The sequence below is a fragment of the Micromys minutus genome (genome assembly GCF_963924665.1).
Source record: "Micromys minutus genome assembly, chromosome: 3".
Taxonomy (NCBI): domain Eukaryota; kingdom Metazoa; phylum Chordata; class Mammalia; order Rodentia; family Muridae; genus Micromys; species Micromys minutus.
The window spans coordinates 16897524-16919397 of NC_137972.1; the positions used below are offsets into that span (position 1 = coordinate 16897524).

General features: G+C 33.8%; 1 protein-coding gene across 1 annotated transcript in view; it reads left to right on the top strand.

Moving 5' to 3' along the window:
• Positions 1-585: 585 nt before the first annotated feature.
• The window catches only part of LOC308418401 (killer cell lectin-like receptor 7), a gene marked incomplete at both ends in the record, with an annotated part of 39074 nt that continues 17785 nt past the window's right edge, over positions 586-21874 (top strand). The window contains 5 exons of the mRNA XM_080913753.1: positions 586-694; positions 2087-2176; positions 3050-3268; positions 7289-7431; positions 10402-10505. Coding sequence (XP_080769879.1) covers positions 586-694; positions 2087-2176; positions 3050-3268; positions 7289-7431; positions 10402-10505 — 665 coding nt within the window. The remainder of the gene's footprint in view (positions 695-2086; positions 2177-3049; positions 3269-7288; positions 7432-10401; positions 10506-21874) is intronic.

Here is a 21874-nt window from a genome sequence, read left to right on the forward strand (position 1 = left end):
CTTAGATCACCGGCGATGTTAATCTTCAAAATTCATGTAAAGTCAGTTTCTGGAAACTCAGATTCATGCATAAATAAAGACTATTCATGTATAAATAGAAAAAACAATAAGTATTCATCAATGTGTAAATAATTTTAAAGAAACATATTTATTTATTCCTAAAGCATTAACTATTTTGTATTTGAATATAGTGCTTAAAGTTTTTCGGTGATTTTCAGTGGTACCCATTTTACCTAATGTTTTTATATGGTGAATATTATGTTCAAAGAGCTGCATCAATATTAGATTAACCTAGTTTAATATTAATCATTTAATATTTATTAGCTAAATTGCTAGGGCATTAGAAATATAATTGACTTAAATAGAAATATACATTGAGGTCACATTAATGAAAATTGAATCAGTCCATTTCACGATGTTTGGATCAGATCATTAAATTATTTAATCAGACCCTACAATTTCCAAACACTCTGTGTCATTAGATCCAGTTACTTTCCTAAAGGTGGACATTTTATCTTTGTATTTTTTTAAAGAAATCACCCTAGTACCCATTTTAACTGAGAGTATACTCTAGGTACGCCCAAGATGAGTGAGGAGGTCACCTACTTAACTGTGAGATTTCAAAATTCTTCAGAGTTGCAGAACAAGGTGAGATCTGAGAAGACCCAATGGCACAGAGATGGTAATCGCAGAGGTAAGTGTTTTAAATGTCTAAATCCACATTTTTTTCAATGCATTATAAACTTTTAAAAATTAGAAATATCCTACTAGCTTCTATAGAAAAGTTCCATTTATATTGACTTGGTTATGCAAATGTGGGTGAAGGAAGAAAAGAATATCCAGTAGAGAGTAATCATGTACAAATTATTCAAAACTAAGTTTAAAACACAAAACTGTCAAGTTCTAAAATTTAAAAAAGTAAAAAATTGCAAGTCTATATTGATACTACCTAGTTCTTAGCCATTTACAAAGGAAATCATTAGGGAGGGAATAGAACAATAGGAATCAGTAAGAAAAAATTCTTGAGATTCAAGAGGTGAAGAATCATTAGGAGATATTTTTTAAGGTTTAGGCTAGTCAAGAGGAATTCTGAAATCTTGAAAACTAACTGAAAAACTAGAGTCTGAAAAAACACCAAATGCTCTAGAGACACAAAGTCCTAAGTATATGAAGCTTATGCATTAGAACCAATAATTTTACTCTCAAAGAATTGTTTTAATTGTCATAAATATCCCCAACATTTAATGCAACAAGGCAACAACAGTTGTCCATCAGAAGAGGAAGTCTACTAGTGGAAATAATGTTACAAATGGACAGAGAGGATATAGAGGATTAGTGTGGGTGGTCTGAAAACTTCAAAGAATAATTTCATTTATTCATGAAAAGGAGCAAATCTCCCTTTTTATTCTTATTTTTGTTACACTGTACACAGTCTCACAGCTGTGCTCCAAACTGACATTTTTTTTCTTTCCTGATGTAGTGATAATCAGAGTCATGAGTTTTAGATTCAAAGTATCTTAGATACACCAAATATTTAGAATTATATGGAGGAAAATGAAAGTTACTGGGAAATATGACTTATAGGCCCTTTCAAGGACGGACATGTATACATATCAGGTCCAGAGCAGCTGTGGTTTCCTACCAGTTCTAAGGAACATCCACTCATCTTCCTTTCCTCTCCATCCTCTGTTACCTTTCATGGTGAACTGCATGCTCCAGCTTGGTATCATTTTCTCGTATAGTATCTATGTAACCTAGGTTATTTTTATAACATACTCTTGTTCCTGCAGAACTCCTTGAGCACACATGCCTCTCATTCAGCTCTTTCTAGGTTGAGCTTAGAGGATTCAGAGTACAATGCCAAGGTTGAAATAAGTTCAAAATTTGTGAAATTTCACACATGTAGGAATATGACAATGGGCACATTTTCAGTAGAAACCTGCAATTCTGAGAGCACATTTCCAGTTTGTTTTTATCATCAGCTTGTGCCATATTTCCCCTTGTTTCCATGCTACACAAATTTTATTTAGTGTTGAGATGTCTAGTTTTTATGGTGATGAGTTCTGCTTTGTTTTGTTGATTTAAGTGCATTCAGTCCCCTGGAAGCTCATTGTGATAGCTCTTGGAATTCTCTGTTCCCTTCTGCTGGTAACTGTTGCAGTGTTGGTGACAAACCGTGAGTAATTGACATAGATCTTTGAATTTCTTCCTAAAAATAGCTTTAGATATGAACTATGCGGCTATACACTCAGTCCATTGTCCTGCCTATAATCAGGGAATAAGTCAGAATCTCTGGATTTTTATTACTTCTGACATATTGCAGTGTTCTTTTCTCTGTCACACCTAATCTGCTTTGGGGCTGTTCGGAGCTGCCCCATAGTTTTTCATTCTTGGTTATGTCCCTTCTAAGGACTTTGTGATAGTTTATCATCTGAGCTCATATGAATTTAAATCTCATTTAAATATTATGTGAGAAACAGCCATGCAAACATTTGATGACCTTTTATTCACCTTTTCTTCAACGTATATGGAGGTTAGGTTTAATTAAAAGTACTTTATCTATACAGAGACATTAACAGCTAAATTTTATTGGATTTCTTCAGATTTATAGAACAAAGAAATTCTGGGCTGTGCTAAAATATAACTATATTTGTGAATATTTTGCATTCAATATCATCCAATAACATTTTCTCATTCTTACTTTTTTTTTTAGTTTGAATTTTCATGGTGTGTTAAGTATTCACAGAATATTTTATATAGCTATTTATTTGTAAATCTGTGTGGTAAGAAGTGAAGTAATTGGAAGTTACTTAAGTTACTTCCATTATAATTATATTTAGCTGCATAATTTATTTTATAGTCAACTTACATTTTGAGAACACTTGATTATCTGTTTCTTTGCTGAGTTAACTGAAGTGTAATTCATAAATGTGAAAGTAACAAGAAATATATATATATTATCTGTCAGCATGAAAATTTTCATCTAATCTTAAATTTCAGTATGTGGTTCTTATGAATATTTTTGGTGTAATGTTTGTAATTAATTTAGTTTTTCAGTATAGTCATGAAAAACAAGAACTAAATGAAACTCTACACTGCAACCCTAACTGTAGCACCATGCAAACTGACGTTGACTTAAAGGAAGAAGTGCTGAAAAATATGTCTGTAAAATGTAGTGCAAGCAATGATCTCCTGGACTCTCTCAACAGAGAACAGAAAATATGGTACAGTGAAACCAAGACTGTTTTAGATTCCTCAAAGCACCCAGGTATGGAACTGGGGAGCATTGTAAATACAGAAATGCATTACTATCTATTGTTTTTCTCAAGAAATTTTAAGGTCCAAGGCACAGAACAACACAAAGGTGATCTCTGAGTTAGTGGTTGGGAGGCTCCTTAATTCATATATGCATCTAGAAACCAGAAAGACCTGTTTCTACAAGGACAATTTTTGGTTTTTATTAATCAGTGTCTGTTTGTCACTCCTGTTACTCCCTGAGTATGAAATCTTTAATCATTAATCCAGAAAATTTTGCTAGTTTGGTCTATGGGATAATCTGAAACTTCAACTTTGTTGCTGACAAAACATGGGACTTTTAATTAAAGATATATTCATCAACTATCTATGTCAAAGTGGGTTTAGAGAATTTGCATAGATACAGTTTATAAAACAATTTTATGAGTGTGTGTGTGTGTGTGTGTGTGTGTGTGTGTGTGTGTGTGTGTTACTCATCGTTGATGTATTGAGTGTTTGTACTGTTTGTAATAATGTAATTCTTCCTGCAGCAGCCAAGGAAGCTTGACCATGGTGTGCTCAGGTTGTAACAGTGTTAGTGACAGTCAACGAGGATGGAAAGATAAAAATATGAAGTGTCACAAAGAACCTTTCTTCTTCTTAACTGTTATTGCTTATGTTTAACATACACAGTATATCTATCATCATTATATATTGTTTATTGGATTTAGAGTTCACAAAGATCTCCTTTATACAATCTCATTGGGCTGCGAGAGTAGGATGTGATGATTCTCAGAAGTAAAGACTAATATAATTAAAATTAATATGTTATAAAATTTGTGACAGGAAAAAGCTCCAATTGCATCTTTAAAGAATTCTAAACCCATGGAAAATGTTTTGGGTTATTACTATAAAAGGACTTTCTTGTCTGTAAAGTGTAGCATGTAATTCTTATGATTATGAGGTTGAGGTAGGAGAATTGCATCTTTAAGGACAATATAGACATCCCAGCAATGGCCAGACATTTTAAAGTATTCAGTTTGAAACATTAGTGCATGTGGGCACACCACTGATGGTATCATCATAATCAGGAGAACAGATTATAAACATCAAAACCTCATTTTATCTCTCTTATTTCTCTAAAGGTAAGAAAACCAACACAGATCATAGCACAATGCTAAGTGCACAGGAATGTGTGGACTAGTGTGCTTACAATGCATCAGTGCAGATCTATGATTTTGCCATCTGTTTAGTTGCTTCTGAGTAGCAAGTGTTCATTGCCAGCCCATATACTCTTCTTTGGTGTATCTTCTTCCTTTTGTTTTAGAGCTTTCAACTGTGCTGTTAAGTTGCTAGTGTATGCCCTCTTTATTTTATTTTATTTATTTTTTTTTGGAAGCACTCAGAGCTATGAGTTTTCCTCATAGTACTGCTTTCATTGCATCCCATAAAGTTGGGTATGCTGTGTTTTCATTTTCATTAAATTCTAGAAAATCCTTAATTTCTTTCTTTCTTTTTTCTTTGACCCTGCTATCTTTTAAAAGAGCATTGTTTAGTTTCCATGTGTATATGGGCTTTTTGTTGCCTTTGTTGTTATTAAAGACCAGCCTTAGAACATGGTAATATGACAGGATGCATGGGAGTATTTCAATCTTCTTATATCTAGTAAAGCTTGTATCTTGGTTGTTATATGGTTGATTTTGGAGAAGGTGCTGAGAGGAAGGTGTATTCTTTTGTTTTAGGATGATATGTTCTGTAGATATATATTAATTCCAATTGTTTCATAATCTCTGCTAGTTTCACTATGTCCTTGTTCAGTTTCTGTTTCCATCATCAGTCCATTGATGAGAGTGGGCTGTTGAGATCTCCCACTATTATTGTGTGGGGTGCAATATATTTTTTGAGCTTTAGTAGGGTTTCTTTTATGAATATGGGTGCTCTTGTATTTGAAGCATACATGTTAAAAATTGAGAGTTCCTCCTGACAAATTTTAACTGTATAGAGTAAAAAACATGACCTTCCTTATCTTTTTTTTGATAAATTTTGGTTGAAAATCTACTTTTTTCAATATTAGAATGGTCACTTCACCTTGCTTCTTGGGGCCGTATGCTTGGAAGTTTTTTCCCCCAAACTTCTACTCTGAGATAGTGTCTGTCTTTATCTCTGAGATGAGTTTCCTGTATGTATAAAAATGCTGGATTTTGTTATGTATCCAGTTTGATAGCCTATATTTTTTTTTATTGGGGAATTGAGTCTATTTATGTAAAAAGATATTATGGAATATTATGGTTGCTGTTTTCTGCTATTTTTGGTTTTAGATGTAGAATTGTACTTGTGTGTATTTATTCTTTTGGTTTTCTTGCTAAAAGTATTTTCTTGTTTTTATGAAGATGTAATTTCCCTTCTTGTGTTGAGTATTCCACCTACAATTTGTTGTAGTTCTGAGTTTGTGGTCAGATATTGTGTAAATTTAGTTTTGTCTTGGAATATCTGGTCTCTCCATCTATAGTGATTGAGAGTTTTGCTGGGTATAGCAGCTTGGGATGAAACTTGTGTTCTCTTATGGTCTACATGATGTTTGTCTAGGATCTTCTAGCTTTGATAATCTCTGTTGAGACATAGGATATGATTCTGATTGGTCTGTCTTTATATGTTACATGACCCTTTTTCCTTACTACTTTTAGTATTCTTTCTTTGCTTTGGGAACTTGGCATTTTGACTATTATGTGTTGGGAGGAATTTCCTTTCTGGTCCACTATATTTAGTGTTCTGTAGGCTTCATTTATGCTCATGGTCATCTCATTCTTAAGGGTAGGGCAGTTATCTTCGACGATTTTGTTGAAGATAATTTCTGTGCCTCCTAGTTGACACTTTTTGCCCTCTTCTATTCCTATTATCCTTAGTTTTGGTCTTCTAATTGTGTCCTGAATCTCCTGAACATTTTGGATTAGGAGCTTTTTGGATTTTGCATCTTTTCTAACTGTTTTGTCTATATTTTCAATGTTGTCATCAGCCCTCGAGATTCTCCATTCCATCTCTTTTAGTCTGTTGGAGATTCTTCCATCTCTGACTATTGATTCCTGTTTTAGGTTTTCTACCTCCAGGGTTGTCTCTTTTAGTGTTTGCTTTATTGTTTCCACTTCCATTTTAAATTCTTTTTTAAATTCCTTCATCACTTTGGTTTTGTTTTCCTCTAGTTCTCTGATTTCTTTGAGTGTTTTTCTTGTTTCCTCTTTAAAAAATTCTATTTCCTCATGCTTTTACTCCTTTTCTTGTTTAAGGATCTTTATCATCATCTTGAGGTATGATTTCTTGTCTGAGTCTTCTCATTCTGGAGTGGACGGCTTTCAGCTGTTTGCTGTGATGGGAGAGCTGGGTTCTGGTGATGCCAGGTTGTCTTGGTTTCCCGTGGGTAAGTTCTTTTGATTTCCTCTTGCCATCTTGTTGTTTGTGATCATATGTGGTCTTGTCACTGATTGGTTCCTGTGTCTTCTGTGTACCTGGTCTGTGTCCCTGGATCTCCACTTGTTCCTGGTGACAGATTGTCTGAGACTTTCTTCTTCATGAAAGGGTCCTCCAATTAAAAACTAATATCCTATGGCAAAGTTCTATCTCCCTGAACGAATGGGGATGCTTTCTGCATGCTCGACCAGACCTCTCTGGGCCCTGGCTACTAACAGAGCAGTCTCACCAGGCCTGCTCATAATATAGGAATAAGTTATCATGTCCATCTGAATCACTTTTCTTTAACGGATAAACAGTCTTCTTCTCTGTGTATGTACTGCATTTACTCTACTGTTGTATTCATGATTAATATATGAATCATTTGTATATCTCTATGTTATTAATAATCTTACATAGCTCATGAGTTTGCAGAGGAATCAGCCTTATAGCATCCCACTTTCTGAGACCTGTAAGATTTTAATTGCACTCATTTTATTTTTCTATCTCACTTTCTTTCTCTCTCCGTTTATAACAAGATTATTTAATGAGTTGTACTGAAAACAGAATACTAGTAAACAGTAAATTTAACCTTATATCTTCTCTGTTACAGGCAAAGATGTTGAAATACACTGGTTCTGCCTTGGTATAAAATGTTATTATTTCATCATGGATAACAAAACATGGAGTGGATGTAAACAGACCTGCAAGAATTACAGCTTATCTTTCCTCAAGATAGATAACAAGGATGAACTGGTACTGTAGACACATACTTTTATTCTCTTAGACTCTGTCTTTATCTGTCAATTAGTAAGATAACTGAATCCAGGTGGTTTTTTTTTTTTCATTTGTATAATGATATTCTATCATATGAACAAAACTGGTAGTCTGTTGAGAGAATGATCATTACTACAGAGATAATTGTGTCTTTCAGTCTCCACTTTTTCTCAGGAATCTGTAAGAGAGTCTCTCAGAAAACATGTCTTTACCTAATGAGGTTTATTTCTTTGATTCAGCACACACTGTTGTTGCCAGATATTTATCCCCATTGAGTGTCACAAAAACCCCCTTTGTGTAGCGTTTGCTCTTTAGAACCTGGAAGTGAAGCTTTATCAGATGTGTAATCTGAGGATAATAGGGAAAGTAATTGAGACCTGGACCTGTCTTCAAATAAGGTAAAATGAGAAATGTGGAAGTAAATGCTTGATCAGTTAGCTACATGGTGATTTTCAAGAAAATGTCCACAATATTTGCTGCATAGTATTCTTATGTTCTGTTAAAACATCTTTCTTTAGAATAGACTATTTAAAAAAAGACAAAGATTCCAAGATTCTTTTATTTTTGCTTTGAATTATAACTAATGAAATCTCTTCAAATATAAAGACTATATTTTTCAAAAGAATTAATTGCAGGATCACTATAAAAACTATGTTATTTATAACATGATATAATATTTATATATCAATTTATTACATTATTACAGAACAACAGGAAAAGGATTTTTAATATCAAATAATACTGTAATTTTTCATGTATTATATAACCATAATAAATCTTAATTTTTGTAATTGTTATTATTATTTTATTTACTACTTTTACTACTACTATTATTACAAGTACTAGTACAACTACTATTTCACTTAGTAATTTTACATCTTCCTCACTGCCCTACTCCTGGTCACACCTACCATAATTCCTACCTTTTCTACCCCTCCTACTCTTAGGATCAAGTTGGGATATCTAATCATCTACACACCCCAGCAATCAAGTCTCCATAAGCCTAGGTAAATCCTCTTACACTGAGGCCAGACAAAGTAGCCCAGCTACAAGAACATGACTCATGTTTAGTCAACAGCTTTTGGGATCGGGGCTGCTCCAGTTGTTTGCACTGACAATACATACCAAGCTGCACATGTTCAGGGAAGCAAAGGTCCAGCCCCTTGAATGTTCTTTGTTTGGTGTTTCTGTCTCTGAGAGTTCTAGAGTTCCAGGTTAGTTGATTGTGTTGGTCTTTCTGTGGAGTAAGTACGTATCTCATTCATGGCCCACAATCATTCCTCCTTTACTTCTAAAAGAGTCAATTCCATCTATTGTTTGGCTGGGTATATCAATGTATGTATGAGTCAGTGGCTGGAAGGAGCCTCACAGAAGATGGTACTGGAAGTAGCCTCCTGTACGCAAGCATAACAGAATATCATTAATATCAGGGATTGATGGTGTTTTAAGAAAATAGGTCCCAGCTATTGGATAGCCTTCCCTCAATATTTGCTCCCATAAACATTGTCTGGGTTATTTGTTGACAAAATAAGTTTTGAATCAAAAGTTTTGTGAGTTTTTTGGCATCACTATTACTCCCCTGGGGTTCTTCCTGTCTATAGAATGTAGCTTCCTCAGGTTTCATAGAGTCACAACTAATGACAACCCCATTGATTCATTTGTCCCTTCCCTATCACTGGTCTCCATATTTTCCCAGAGATGACCCGTAGAAATCCCAATGAGTTGTACATTTCCAATAATTATCATGGAGATAAGTTCTCCCCCAGATGCCTCCACAACTGACCTTGATTTATCACTCCTCTCATGATCCCCTATCCTACCTAGTTTCCTCCCTCCTGCTACCTTCTATGACTATTCCCTCCTTGCTTCCATGTGAGAATGAAGCATCATTGGTTATATCCTTCTTACTGTGCACCAACTTATGTCTGTGGTGTGTAGCATGGACATCATTATTTCATTGCTAATATCCACACTTAAGAGAATATAATCCATGCATATACTTTTGAGAATTGGTTAAATTACTAATGATGATATTCTCAAGTTTTATACATTTGTCTGCAAAATCCATGATACCTTTGTTTAACACAGATGAATAGAATTTCAAGTTGCCGATGTACCATATTTTCTTTATCCATTCTTTAGTGGAAGATCATCTAAGATGTTTCCAGTTTCTGGCTATTACAAATGAAACTGCTATGAACATAGCTGACATTGTGTATTTGTAGAATGGTGGGGCAACTTTTAGGTATATGTCCCAGATTGATATAGCTAGGTTTTGAACAGAACTATTGACATTTTACAAAAATTATGAAATTGATTTTCAAAATGTTCATACAAATGTTTCATCACACTAGCAGTGGAGAAGCCTTCTCCTTTCCCTAACTCCTTGCCAACATACGCTATCACTTTTATTTTTAATTTTAGCCATTCCTACTGGTGTAAGAAAAAATTTCATAGCTGTTTGTTTCCTATTTACATAATGGTCAGGGACATTAAAAATTTTTTAAGGAACTAGTTTGATAATCAAGTTTGCTCTCTTGAGAATTTTATTTTTAGTTGAGGCATAGAAGAGGCAATGAAGAAACTGTTATATCAGTCAAAGAAAATCCTAAAATTTCAAAAAAAAATTGTGCCTTAACTATGAAGATTGTGAGCTAAAGGACAGGCTTAGTTAAATAGCGAGACTTGGTCTGTGAAACACAGTCATACATCGTGTCATGAAGCCAAAGTCTCATGACACCATTAAGTTTTATTTTAAGTAACTTAATGAACGACTATTTAAATGTACTACTAGTAATATTTCACTTTATAAAATAAACATGGTGAAAAAGAGTAGTGTGAAGGCAGGACATCAGAAATGACACAGGAATGCCTGGGAATATTCTGCATGGTCTTCTCAATATCAAAAGACCAAAAATTGCATCAGAAGCCGTGTTGTTTCTATTACAGAGGTTTCTTCATCTTCAGACTACTCCAGGAAATTACTGGATTGGATTGTCATATAATAAAGACAATGAGGAATGGGCATGGATTGACAATAGCCCATATAAAATGTAAGTTAAATATTTTAGACCCTAGTAGTGATGTGGTAATTGGGAAGATTGTGGGCAAAGGCTTTTCTTATATTTCACATGGCTTGCCTCATTTTATATGGAACTCACACTTAAGGACATATTGTATCAGGTATTTTACACCTGAGAAAATTTTACAGACATAAATTGAATGCTCAAGGAACTGACCAAATGTAGCTTAATACTGAGTACATCTCATGAATGTGTTTTCTAACATGTGAAGAACATTATAAAGTCAACAACTTAAAATGTTTTGAAGTGACTGAACATCATTTCTGATACAGTAATTTTGGATCTCTCAGACATTCACTTGACAGTTTTTTATGGTTGTTACCTTATAGAGTTGTTTGTTAAGTACAAATATATATGTATGCACTACCCTTCATTTCAAAGTGTTCTGTTGTGTAAATTTGAGATTTTGTTTACACCCAATTAGCAATAAAACTGTTAATTGAATATCCTTATTAATAATTTATATTTTCTTAATTATCTCTTATATATGTGTGAATACATCGTCCCATAGTCTTACTAAAAGCTCTAACATATGCCCATCTTATGCTTGTCTTTATAAGTAACTATTTTATGTGCATGATTGTAGGATATCTCCTGGAACAAGGAAAAAAAAACTGGTGCTCACACCCTCAAAAAGAATTACATCTCTCCTTTTAAAAAGCTGTCACCTAAGAATAGTGATTTCTTCAGAAGAGATAATCTTTGTAAATATTTCATCTTAAACACAACTCTGCATTTTACACAACTTTTGCCTTCACTTTTTTTTACATTCTTTCTATGTCCTCTACCTTGCTGTTCCCTGACTTTTGCTAGAGGTATGGAGAGGGAGATGTTGATTTAGATGTGAGCATTAGACCTGAGCATATAAGCAACTTTTCTCAGCACATGGACCAATTCTGCATCTCTGTGTGGACTATGGCTCACTGTGTAAAGAAGGTTTTCTGATGGAGGTTGAGAGCAGCACAGGATTATACAATAACTATAAATGGTAATATTTCCTTTTAACTGCTGACCACTTAGCAGAGTGATTGTACCAAGACTAGGGCCTTTAACCTCTCCAATTTTGAAGTTTTGATCTGGGTTATACAACCTAACTTTATTTTCTGTTAATTAAAAAGCATTTGTTCCAATTAGAAAGCATCTGTTTTTTATATAACATATTGTGCTGAACAGGGCAGCACTGTAGCATGCAGAGTCCTGCTTAAACCTGCAAAACACCTCCGTAACTTTTTAAAGGCAGCTCATGGGAAGGTATTTCCATTTTGATATGAGATTGAGTTCTTTATATGTTGATGTCAATGTGTGGAGTATCTTGAGCCACAGGGTCTTACCATGGGGTTATGGTAACCAAGGACAGGAGCAATAGCCTGTGCTGTTTGGGAGATCTTTGTCATTTCCCTGACTAGTACGTAATTATTCGGAAGGTATCCTTTTCCTTGCATTTTGGTTTTATTTTAAAACTTCTTTTATTCTGTAATGATAACTTTTCTAAAGTTAAATTATTTAGTTTTAATAAACTTTTTTCATAGAGTGTGTATTGATCATTTCATACTGTATATTCCCTGTTCCATGCCTTTCTACATACTCAATATCATGTTATTTTCCTCTCTATAAAACAACAAAAATTGGTAAATAAAATCAACCCTGCAGGAAAACAATGAAAAATAGAATAAGACAAAAATGCCTCCCTCAAACAAGTAAGCAAACAAATAAATAAACACACATAGAAAACCACACACAAAAAACAAAAACTCTACACTACCAATGAAATATGCTGTCTGTTTTATGTTTCTCAACTACAAACTTATTAACTAGTGGGTTACCATAAGGCGTTTTGTATCTCCTTAGTTTGGTTAACCCATATTCTCCTGTCCCATTCTCCAATTCTCACCTACATATTTCTTGAATCTTCAGAATCATCCTCTGCCTTCACGTCAAGTGGTAATTGTTAATCCCATTTTCTGTACTTCATGCATTTCATACACTATTATTGTTTTCTTTTGTTCATGATATAACTTTATTTGTGGCATTCACGGCTTTTCTTCATTAGCTACAGAAACTGTCTGAGGCCTGGTACCCACAGTGATAACTTTCTCAGCAAACTTTCATTCCTTGCCTGGGAACATGGCCCATCTATCTCACTTCTATATTGTATGTGTCCATGTCAGTGATGACAGCTAGGATCCAAAACTTACTGAAAATATTTTACTGTCTTTATTTGAAAGACTTTCTTTCTATTCTGCAATTATTAAATTTTTATTTATTTTATATAATATTATAACTCAAAATTTTTTTACATTATAATATAATATATAGCATATATTAATAATTTTTATTAACATATAATAAAAATCCATAATTTTTTTTTCTTTTTCTGTTTTGTTTTTGAAGAAAACCTGGGGCTTCCACATTTTGGCTTTTCTTCTTTTTGAGCTTCCTAAGGTTTGCGAGTTATTTTTTGGGTGTTCAGAGAATTCTGAAGCTAGTATCCAATTATCATGGACTTCAAATCATGTTTGTTCTTTCAAAGGACTTTCTTATACAGTTTGTCGCAGAAATGGCCACATGATATGCAAAATGATTTTTATTTTCTATTTTTTATTTGATAATTTTTGTACTTACATTTAAAATGTTATTCCCCTTTCTGGTTTTCACTCCAGGTTCCCTCTTTCTCATATACTCAACCTTTGCCCTATGAGGGTGCTTCCCGACCTTCCCACTCATTTTCTCCTGCCACTATTCCCTGTTATTCTCCTACATTGGGGAATTAAGCCTTCACAGGACTGAGGGCTTTTCAGTACATTGATGCCTAAAACTGCTCTAGCAAGGCCTCTCAGAAGACATCTACACCAGGCTCCTGTGAGCAAGTACTTCTTGCCATTAACAATAGTGACTGGGTTTGGTGGCTGTTTATGGGATTGACCTTACCTTCATCCTCTGCTCCACTCTTTGTACTTCTATTTCCTGTCATGATTATTTTGTTTGCCCTTCTAAAATTGAATGAATCATCTATATATTGGTTTTCCTCTTTTTTGATCTACTTATGGTTTGTGAATTTTATCTAAGGTATTCCAAGCTTTTGGGCTAATATCTACTTATTAGTGAATGCATACCAAATATAGTATTTTTGTATGTGAGTAACTTCAATCAGGAGAATAGTTTCTAGTTCAGTCTATTTGCATAGAGTTTCCTGAAGTCATTGTTTTTAATGCCTGAGTACTACTCAATTGTGCAAATGCACCATATTTTTTGTATTCACTTAAGTTTTGAAGGACACCTTGGTTATTTCCAACTTTTGTCTATTATAAATAAGGCTGCTATGAACATAGTAGAACATTTGTCATTGTTATATTTTTTGCAACTTTTAGGTATATTCCCAGGAGTAGTATTGCTGGGACCTCAGGTAGAATAATGTTCTAATTTCTACAGAACCACAAGACTGTTTACCAAAGTGGCTGTACCAACTTGAAATGGAGGAGTGTTTCTCTTTTTTCAAATCCTCACAATATCTGATGTCTTCTGAGATTTTGATATTAACCTTTCTGATTGTTTTGAGGTGGATTCTTAGGGTTGTTTTGATATGAATTTCCCTGATGACTAAGGATGTTGAACAGTTGTTTTGGTACTTCATAGCCATTTTCAGTTCCTCATGTAAGAATTCTTTGTTAAGATCTGTGCTTCATTCTTAATAGAGTTATGTGGTGCTCTGGACTATACCTTATTTGGTTCTTCTATTTATTAGATATTAGTTCTCTTTGGATATAAGAATGATCAGGAAAGATCTATCCCTGAAAATGTTTGTTCCCATTTTGTCCTATAGACAGTGTCCTTTGCCTTATAAAATGCTTTTTAATTTAATGAGGTCTCGTTTGTTGATTTCTCATCTTAGAACAAAAAGCATTAGTGTTCATGAAATTGTGGGGTTTGAACAAGGATATAATAGTAGAACAATTTGCATTATTTCTATATCCTGACTTCCAGTTGAACCAGCACCATTCCTTGAAAATGCTACCTTTTTCCTCTACATGGTTGTGACTCCTTTGACAAAGGTCAAGTGATCATAGGTGCCTTTCTGGGTCTTCAATCTATTCCATTGATCTATCAACTCTTTGTATCAATACTATACAGTTTTTATAAGTTCTCTGTAATACAAGTTGAAGTCTAAGATGTTTATTCTCGCAGAAGGTTTTTTTTTTCATTGTCAGAATAATTTTTACTATGTTTTGTTATTTCAAATGAACTTTCAAATTGCTCTTCAAATTTATAAAGAATTGAGTTAGAAATTGATGGGGATTGCATTGCACTTGTAGATTCCTTTTTGCAAGATGACCCTTATATTAATCCTGCCAATCCATGAGCATTAGAGATTTTTCCATCTCTGAGATCTTCAATTTCTTCTTCAGAGACTTGTAGCTCTTGTCATTCAGATCTTTCAGTTGTTTCTCTAGTGTCACAACCAGGCATTTTTATTATTAGTGATTAATGTGAAGATTCATTTCCTTATTTTCTTTCTTAGCTTATTTTGCTCTTGGTATAAGAATTCTATTTATTTGCTTGAGTTAACCCAGCCACTTCAATGAACTTGTTGTACTGGTTTAGATATTCTATGGTGGAATTTTGGGGTCACTTAAATATAGTATCATATCATCTGCAAATAGAGACATGTAGACTTCTGCCTTTACAATTTGTATCCTTTGGCCTCCTTTTGTTGTCTAATTGCTTTGTCAAAAACTATTATTATTACATTCTATTACTAGGGCAAGATTGGGCAGCTTTGTCTAATCCATGATTTTAGTGAGACAAATTCAAGTTTCTCTCCATTAGTTTGCTGTTAGGTACTGGTTTGATGTATATTGCTTTTACTATATTTTGACATGTGCTTTGAATTACTTATCCTTCTGAACGTTTACCATTAAGGGGCCTTGAATTGTGTCAGATGATTTCTCAGCATCTAATGCGATATTCATACACTTTTTAGAGTTTATCTGATTAGTGGATTATCTTGATGGATTATAGTATATAGATCAATCCCTGCATCCTTGAGATGAAGCATACTTGATCACTGTGAATTATTCTTTTGATGTGTTCTTGTACTTATTTTGTGAGAATTTTATTGAGCAATTTTGCATTGATATTCTAAAGCAAAATTGGCCTAAAATTGTTTTTCTTTGTCTGGCCATTGTTTTATTTAGGTATAAAAGTGTTAATTTACAGAAGAAATTGGGTAGTATTTTCTCTGTTTTTATTTTGGTACTACTTTGAAGGGTATTGGTATTAGGTCTTCTTTGAAGGTCTAATGGAATTTTGCACTAAACTATCTGGTCCTGGGATTTACATTGATGGGAGACTTTTAATGACTGCTTCTATTTTTTTAGGAATTTAGGACAGTTTAGATTTTTTTTTAATTCACATTTAAGTTTGGCACCTGTTATTTGTCTGGAAAATTGTCCATTTCACCAAGATTTTCCAGTTTTGTTGAATATAACCTTTTGAAGAAGGATCTCATATATTCTTGAAGTTTCACATTTTCTGTTGTTTCTCTTTTCACTTTGGATTTATTAAAGTTGGATACTGTCTCTGTGCTTTCCGGATAGTCTGGCTAAGCATTTATCTATCTTTTTTTTTTTTTTTTTTTTTTTTTTTAAAAAAAAAACAATCTCTGGCTTTGTTGATATTTTGTAGAGTACTTTTTATTTTTTCCTTGTTTGATTTCAACCAAGAATTAGATTATTTTCTACCATCTTCTTCTCTTTGCTACAGTTTTTGTTCTAGAGCTTTTATTTGTGCTGTCAAGGTACTGGTGTATGCTATCTCTCATTTCTTTTTTTGGGCATTTGTTGCTATGAGTTTTCCTCTTAGTACTGCTTTCGTTGTGTCATATAAGTTTGATATGTAGTGCCTTCATTTCAATTGAATTCTAAAAAGTCCTTAATTTCTTTATTTCTTTCTTTATCATTATTATTGATCTGCTTGCATGTACATTTTGCCTTCTTGTTGTTTTTGTTGAAGAACAGCTTTATTCCATGTTTATTTATTAGAATGCATAGGACTATTTCAGTCTTTGTGAATTTGTTAAATTATGTTTGTGACCAATTATATGATCAATTTTGAAGAAGGTATCATGTGGTGCAAGAAGAAGGTATATTTGTTTCTTTTAGAATGAAATATCTTACAGATATCCGTCAATCCCTTTGGGCTATTACTTCTGTTAGTTTCACTGTGTCTTTGTTAGGTTTGTGTTTACATGATCTGTTCACTAATAAAAGCTGTGGAATAATATCTCCCAGAATTTTTTCTGTTTGCATTGTATTCTTTGTGATTTATTAAACTTGCCTTTATGGATGTGTTTGCCATAGCATTTGACTCATCAATGTTCAGAATTAAGAGTTCATCTTGGTAGATAAACTTTTTTTGATTGGCATGAAGTGCCCTTTCTTGACTTTTTTGATAACTTTTTATTGAATGTCAATTTTATTGATATTATAATAGCTATTGAAGCTTGTTTTTCGGGGCCATTTGCTTGGGAAAAAATTTTCACCATTTTTCTCTGAGGTAGTGTCTGGTTTTGTCACTAATGTGTGTTTCCAGTGTGCAGTAAAATGCTGGGTCCTGTTCATGCACCCAGTCTATTGGTCTGTGATTATTTATTGGGGAATTGAGTCATTAATATTAAGAAATATTAAGGAATAGTGAATGCTGTTTCTGTTATTTTTGTTCTTAAATGTAGATATATGCTTGTTTGATTTTCTTGTTTTGTGCTTGTCGCAAGATTACTTTCTTCCTTTTTTCTAGGATGTAGTTACCCTTCTTTTCTTGGAGATTTTCATCTACTTAAATTTGTAGGGCTGTATTTCTTTAAAGAAATTGTATACATATTTTTTCATAAATTATTCTACTTTCTCCAATTTGCGCTCTCTTAGGATATAAGTGGCATCTGTCATTGACCTCCCAGTTTTCATGATTTCCGTGAAAATTTGTAATAAATCTGATAGGTCTTTCTTTATACATTACTTGTTATTTTTCTATTACTGCTTTCAATGTTCTTTCTTTCTTTTGTGCATTTGGCAGTTTGACTATTATGTAATATGTGGAATTTTGTTTCTGATACAGCCTATATGAATTTCTGTAGGCTTGTATTATGTTTACAGGCCTCACTTTCTTTAGGTTAGAAAACAATTCTTCTATAATTATATTAACATTACTTACTGGCCCTTAATTTTTGGAACCTTTCTCTCTTCTATACCTATTATTTTTGGGTTGGTTTTCTCATTGTTTCATAGTTTTCCTGGATGGTTTGGGTTAGGAGCCTTTTGCATTTTACATTTTCTTTGACCGTTGTATCCATATTTCTTATGGTATCTTTTCCCTTTGAGATTCTCTCTTCTATCTTTTGTATTCTCATAGTGATGCTTGCATCTATCATTTCTGATCTCTATTCTAGAATTTATGTCTCCAGGATTGTACACCTTTGTGATTTCTTTATACTGTTTATTTCCATTTTTAGATTCTGCATGATTTTATTTAATTCCTTCAGCTTTTTGTCTCATTCTCTAATTCTTTAAGGAAGTTAATCATGTCCTTCCAAAAGTTATCTTCATCATCACAACATAACATTTTAAACACAAATTTTCTTTTCAAATATGATGGCATATCCAAAATTTCTTTCAGTTTGACGACTGGGTTCTGATGATACCATGCAGCCTTGGATTTTGCTGCTTATGTCCATGGGCTTGCTTTTTGTCATATCTTCCTTAGTTGTTTCTGTCATTCTAATGATCTCGATTGTGTCATATCTCCTCAGAGTGCAGGATTCTTTGTAGTTTTATGATTCTGGGATTCTATTATCCTGAAATCCTTAGTGTGTTAGAGATCCTGCGGGTAAAGCTGCATCTGAGATACTGAAGATATGGTGTGAACAAGCTCCCGAGATTCTTGAGTATGTAAGAGCTCCAGTGTGTTTGTGTGTGTGTGTGTGTGTGTGTGTGTGTGTGTGTGTGTGTGTGTGTGTGAAATATCTCAGGAGCTGAGATTCCTCTGTGATCCTGTTATTCTGGGCCTATTAGCACACATGTGACCTGTGTTCTTGAGCTTATTAGAGCATCTGGGTAATGGGCTCCCTCTGCATGTTGTGTGAATGGTTGTAGATCCAGTAGCAAAGATCTGCTCATGGCATAAATCCAGAACAACAATGGCTTGAGCCACTGGCTGGGAACCCCCCAGTTGACCTGGGTGTTGGTACAGAAGTTGTGTCTTTTCACCTGTAGTCCTGGTCATGTTAGAGCACCTGGGTAATTGCCTACCTCTGAGTGTTGTAGGAATGGCTGTAGAACCAGTGATAAAGGTCTGCCTCTAATTTATTTTTATAATTGTTTTTGGCTTGGTTTTATCAAAGGTTTGATAGTATGCATTAAGGTCTTACAAGTTACAATGAGCATAAAGGACATGTAAAACAGGATGTAACTGGAAATTAGTCAAATTTGGTGTGTAAGATTTGTAAGGATTGAGCACAATGGTTTCTACTTCTTCTTCTTCTTTTCTTTTCTTGAACTTCACACAGTCTGTGAGTTGTTTCTCAGGTGTTCAGAGTTTTCTGGGGTTAGTAAACCGTTATCAGTGACTGCATATTATGTCTGTCCTTTTGTGACTGGGTTATCTCACTCAAGATGATATTCTTCAGATGCATCCATCTTCTAAAGAATTTCATTAAGTCATTTTTTCTGATAGCTAAGTATGTACCATAATCTTTGTATTCAGTCATCTACTGAAGAACATCTGGGATTTTTCCAGTTTATGGCTATTATGAATAGAACTGCTACAAACATTGTGGTGCATGTGTCTTTGTTGTATATTGGAGTGTCTTTGGGGTTTATGCCCAGAAATGAAATAAATGGATCTTCAGGTCCTACTATGTCCAATTTTCTGAGGAACCGCCAGACTGATTTGCACAGTGCTTGTAGCAGTTTACAACCAGACCATCAGTGGAGAAGTATTCCTCTTTCTCCACATCCTCACCAGCATCTTCTATCATCTGTGTTTTGGATCTTGGTCAATCTGACAGGTGTAAGGTGGAATCTCAGGGTTGTTTTGATTTGCATTTTGATGACTAAGGATGTTGAATACTTTTTTAGATGCTTCTCAGCCATTCCAAATTCTTCAATTGAGAACATTTTGTTTAGCTCTTTATCCATTTTTAATAGGGTTGTTTGATTCTCTGGTGTCTAGATTTTTGAGTTCTTTGTAAATCTTCGATATTAGGCCTCTATCTGATGTGGGGTTGGTAAAGATCTTTTTCCACTCTGTTGGTTGCATTTAGTTTTTTGACAGTGTCCTTAGCCTTACAGAAACTCTGCAATCTTATTAAGTCCCATTTGTCAATCTTTGACCTTAGAGCAGGAGCCATTGCTGTTTTGTTCAGAAAACTTTCTTCTGTGCCTATGTGTTCTAAGGTTTTCCCTACTTTCTCATCTAAGTGTTTCAGTGTGCCTGGTTTAATGTAGAGATCTTTGATCCACTTGCACTTGAGGTTTGTACAAGGAGATAAGAAAGGGTCTATTTTCATTCTTCTGCATGCTGAGTGCCAGTTGGACCAACACCATTTGTTGAATAGGCTGTCCTTTTTTCCATTGAATGTTTACAGCTCCTTTGTCAAATATCAGGTGACCATATATGTGAGGGCTCATTTCTGGATCTTCTATTATATTGCAGTGATCCATATGCCATTTTTTTTTTTTTACCAGGACCATGAAGTTTTTAGTACAATTGCCATGTAATATAGCTTGAGGTCAGAGATAGTGATTCCCACAGATGATTTCTTATTGTTGTGGATGGATTTTGCTATTCTAGGTCTTTTGTTATTTCAGATGAAATTGCGCATTAGTCTTTAAAACTCAATGAAAAATTGGGTTCGTATTTTGATGGGGATTGAATTGAATCTGTAGATTGCTTTTGGTAAGATGGCCATTTTTAAAATGTTGATACTTCCATTCCATGATCATGGCAGATCATTATATGTTCTGAGATCTTTCTTGATTTTCATTGTTAAAGATTTGAAGTTCTTTTCATACATTTCCTTCTCTTACTTAGTTAGAGTCACACCAAGGTATTCAATATTTCTTGTGGCTATTCTGATGGGTATTTTTTCCATATTTTCTTTCTGCACATGTTTGTGCTTTGAATATAGGGTTAGGGTCCTGGTTTAACTTTAGTATCTGTTATCTGTCTTTGAATTCATTCATTTCCTCCAGATTTTCCAGCCTTGTTGAGTATAGGGTTTTATAGTGGGATCTGATGATTTCTTGAATTACTTTAATTTCAGTAATCATGTGTCTACTTTCCTTTTTGATTTTGATAATTTGGATACTCTCTCTTTGCCCTCTAGTTATTCTGGCTAAGAGTTAATCAATTCTGTTAATTTTCTCAAAGAACCAACTCTTGGTTTGTTTTGATTCTTTGAATGATTCGTTTTTTTTTTTTTTTTTTCAAACTTTGAGTTTTAATGCTAGTTCATTATTTCTATCATGTTACCTATTTATAGTTTTGATAGATAATTTCTCTTACATTTTTTCCAGGCTTTAAACAGCTCCTAAATTTTGGTTGAAGGTAACAATTTAAAAACTCTATTTTTTAGGTAATGAAATTTAAAATAATTTAAATCATACATATTTTAAATATTATTTTTTCAGTTGGCCTTTGATTTCTTTTTTTAACACATTTATTTTACAAAACAAAGATAAATATACAGATTTCAAGCATTTTTTTGCGTAAAATTATACAATACATTTTTGTCAGTACTTTTTCAGATTTTAAAATAATTTTTACATAAATCTATAACAATAGTCAGTACTTGATCTTTTTAAAGGTTTGACAGTATGCATCAAAAACCCAATAGTTACAATGAGCAAAAAGTACATGCAAAATAAAATGTAACATGGAAATAGTCAAAGTTTTTTTGTTGTGTAAAGATTTTTTTGTATTGTTTTGTTTTGTTTTCTTTATTTCTTGGACTTCATACAGTCTGTGAGTTGTTTCTGGGGCAGTGCGAACCTCTGGGGTTAGCATCTCACTATCAGTGACTGCATATTATGTCTGTTCTTTTGTGACTGGGTAATCTCACTCAGAATGATATTCTCTAGATGCAGCCATTTTCTTAAGAATTTGGTCAAGTCATTGTTTCCGGTGGCTGAGTAGTATTCCATTGTTTCTGGTGGCTGAGCAGTATTCCATTGTGTAAATGTACCACAATTTTTGTATCCATTCATCTTCTGAAGGGCATCTGGGTTCTTTCCAGCTTCTGGCTATTAGAAATAGACCTGCTATGAACATTGTGGTGCATATATCTT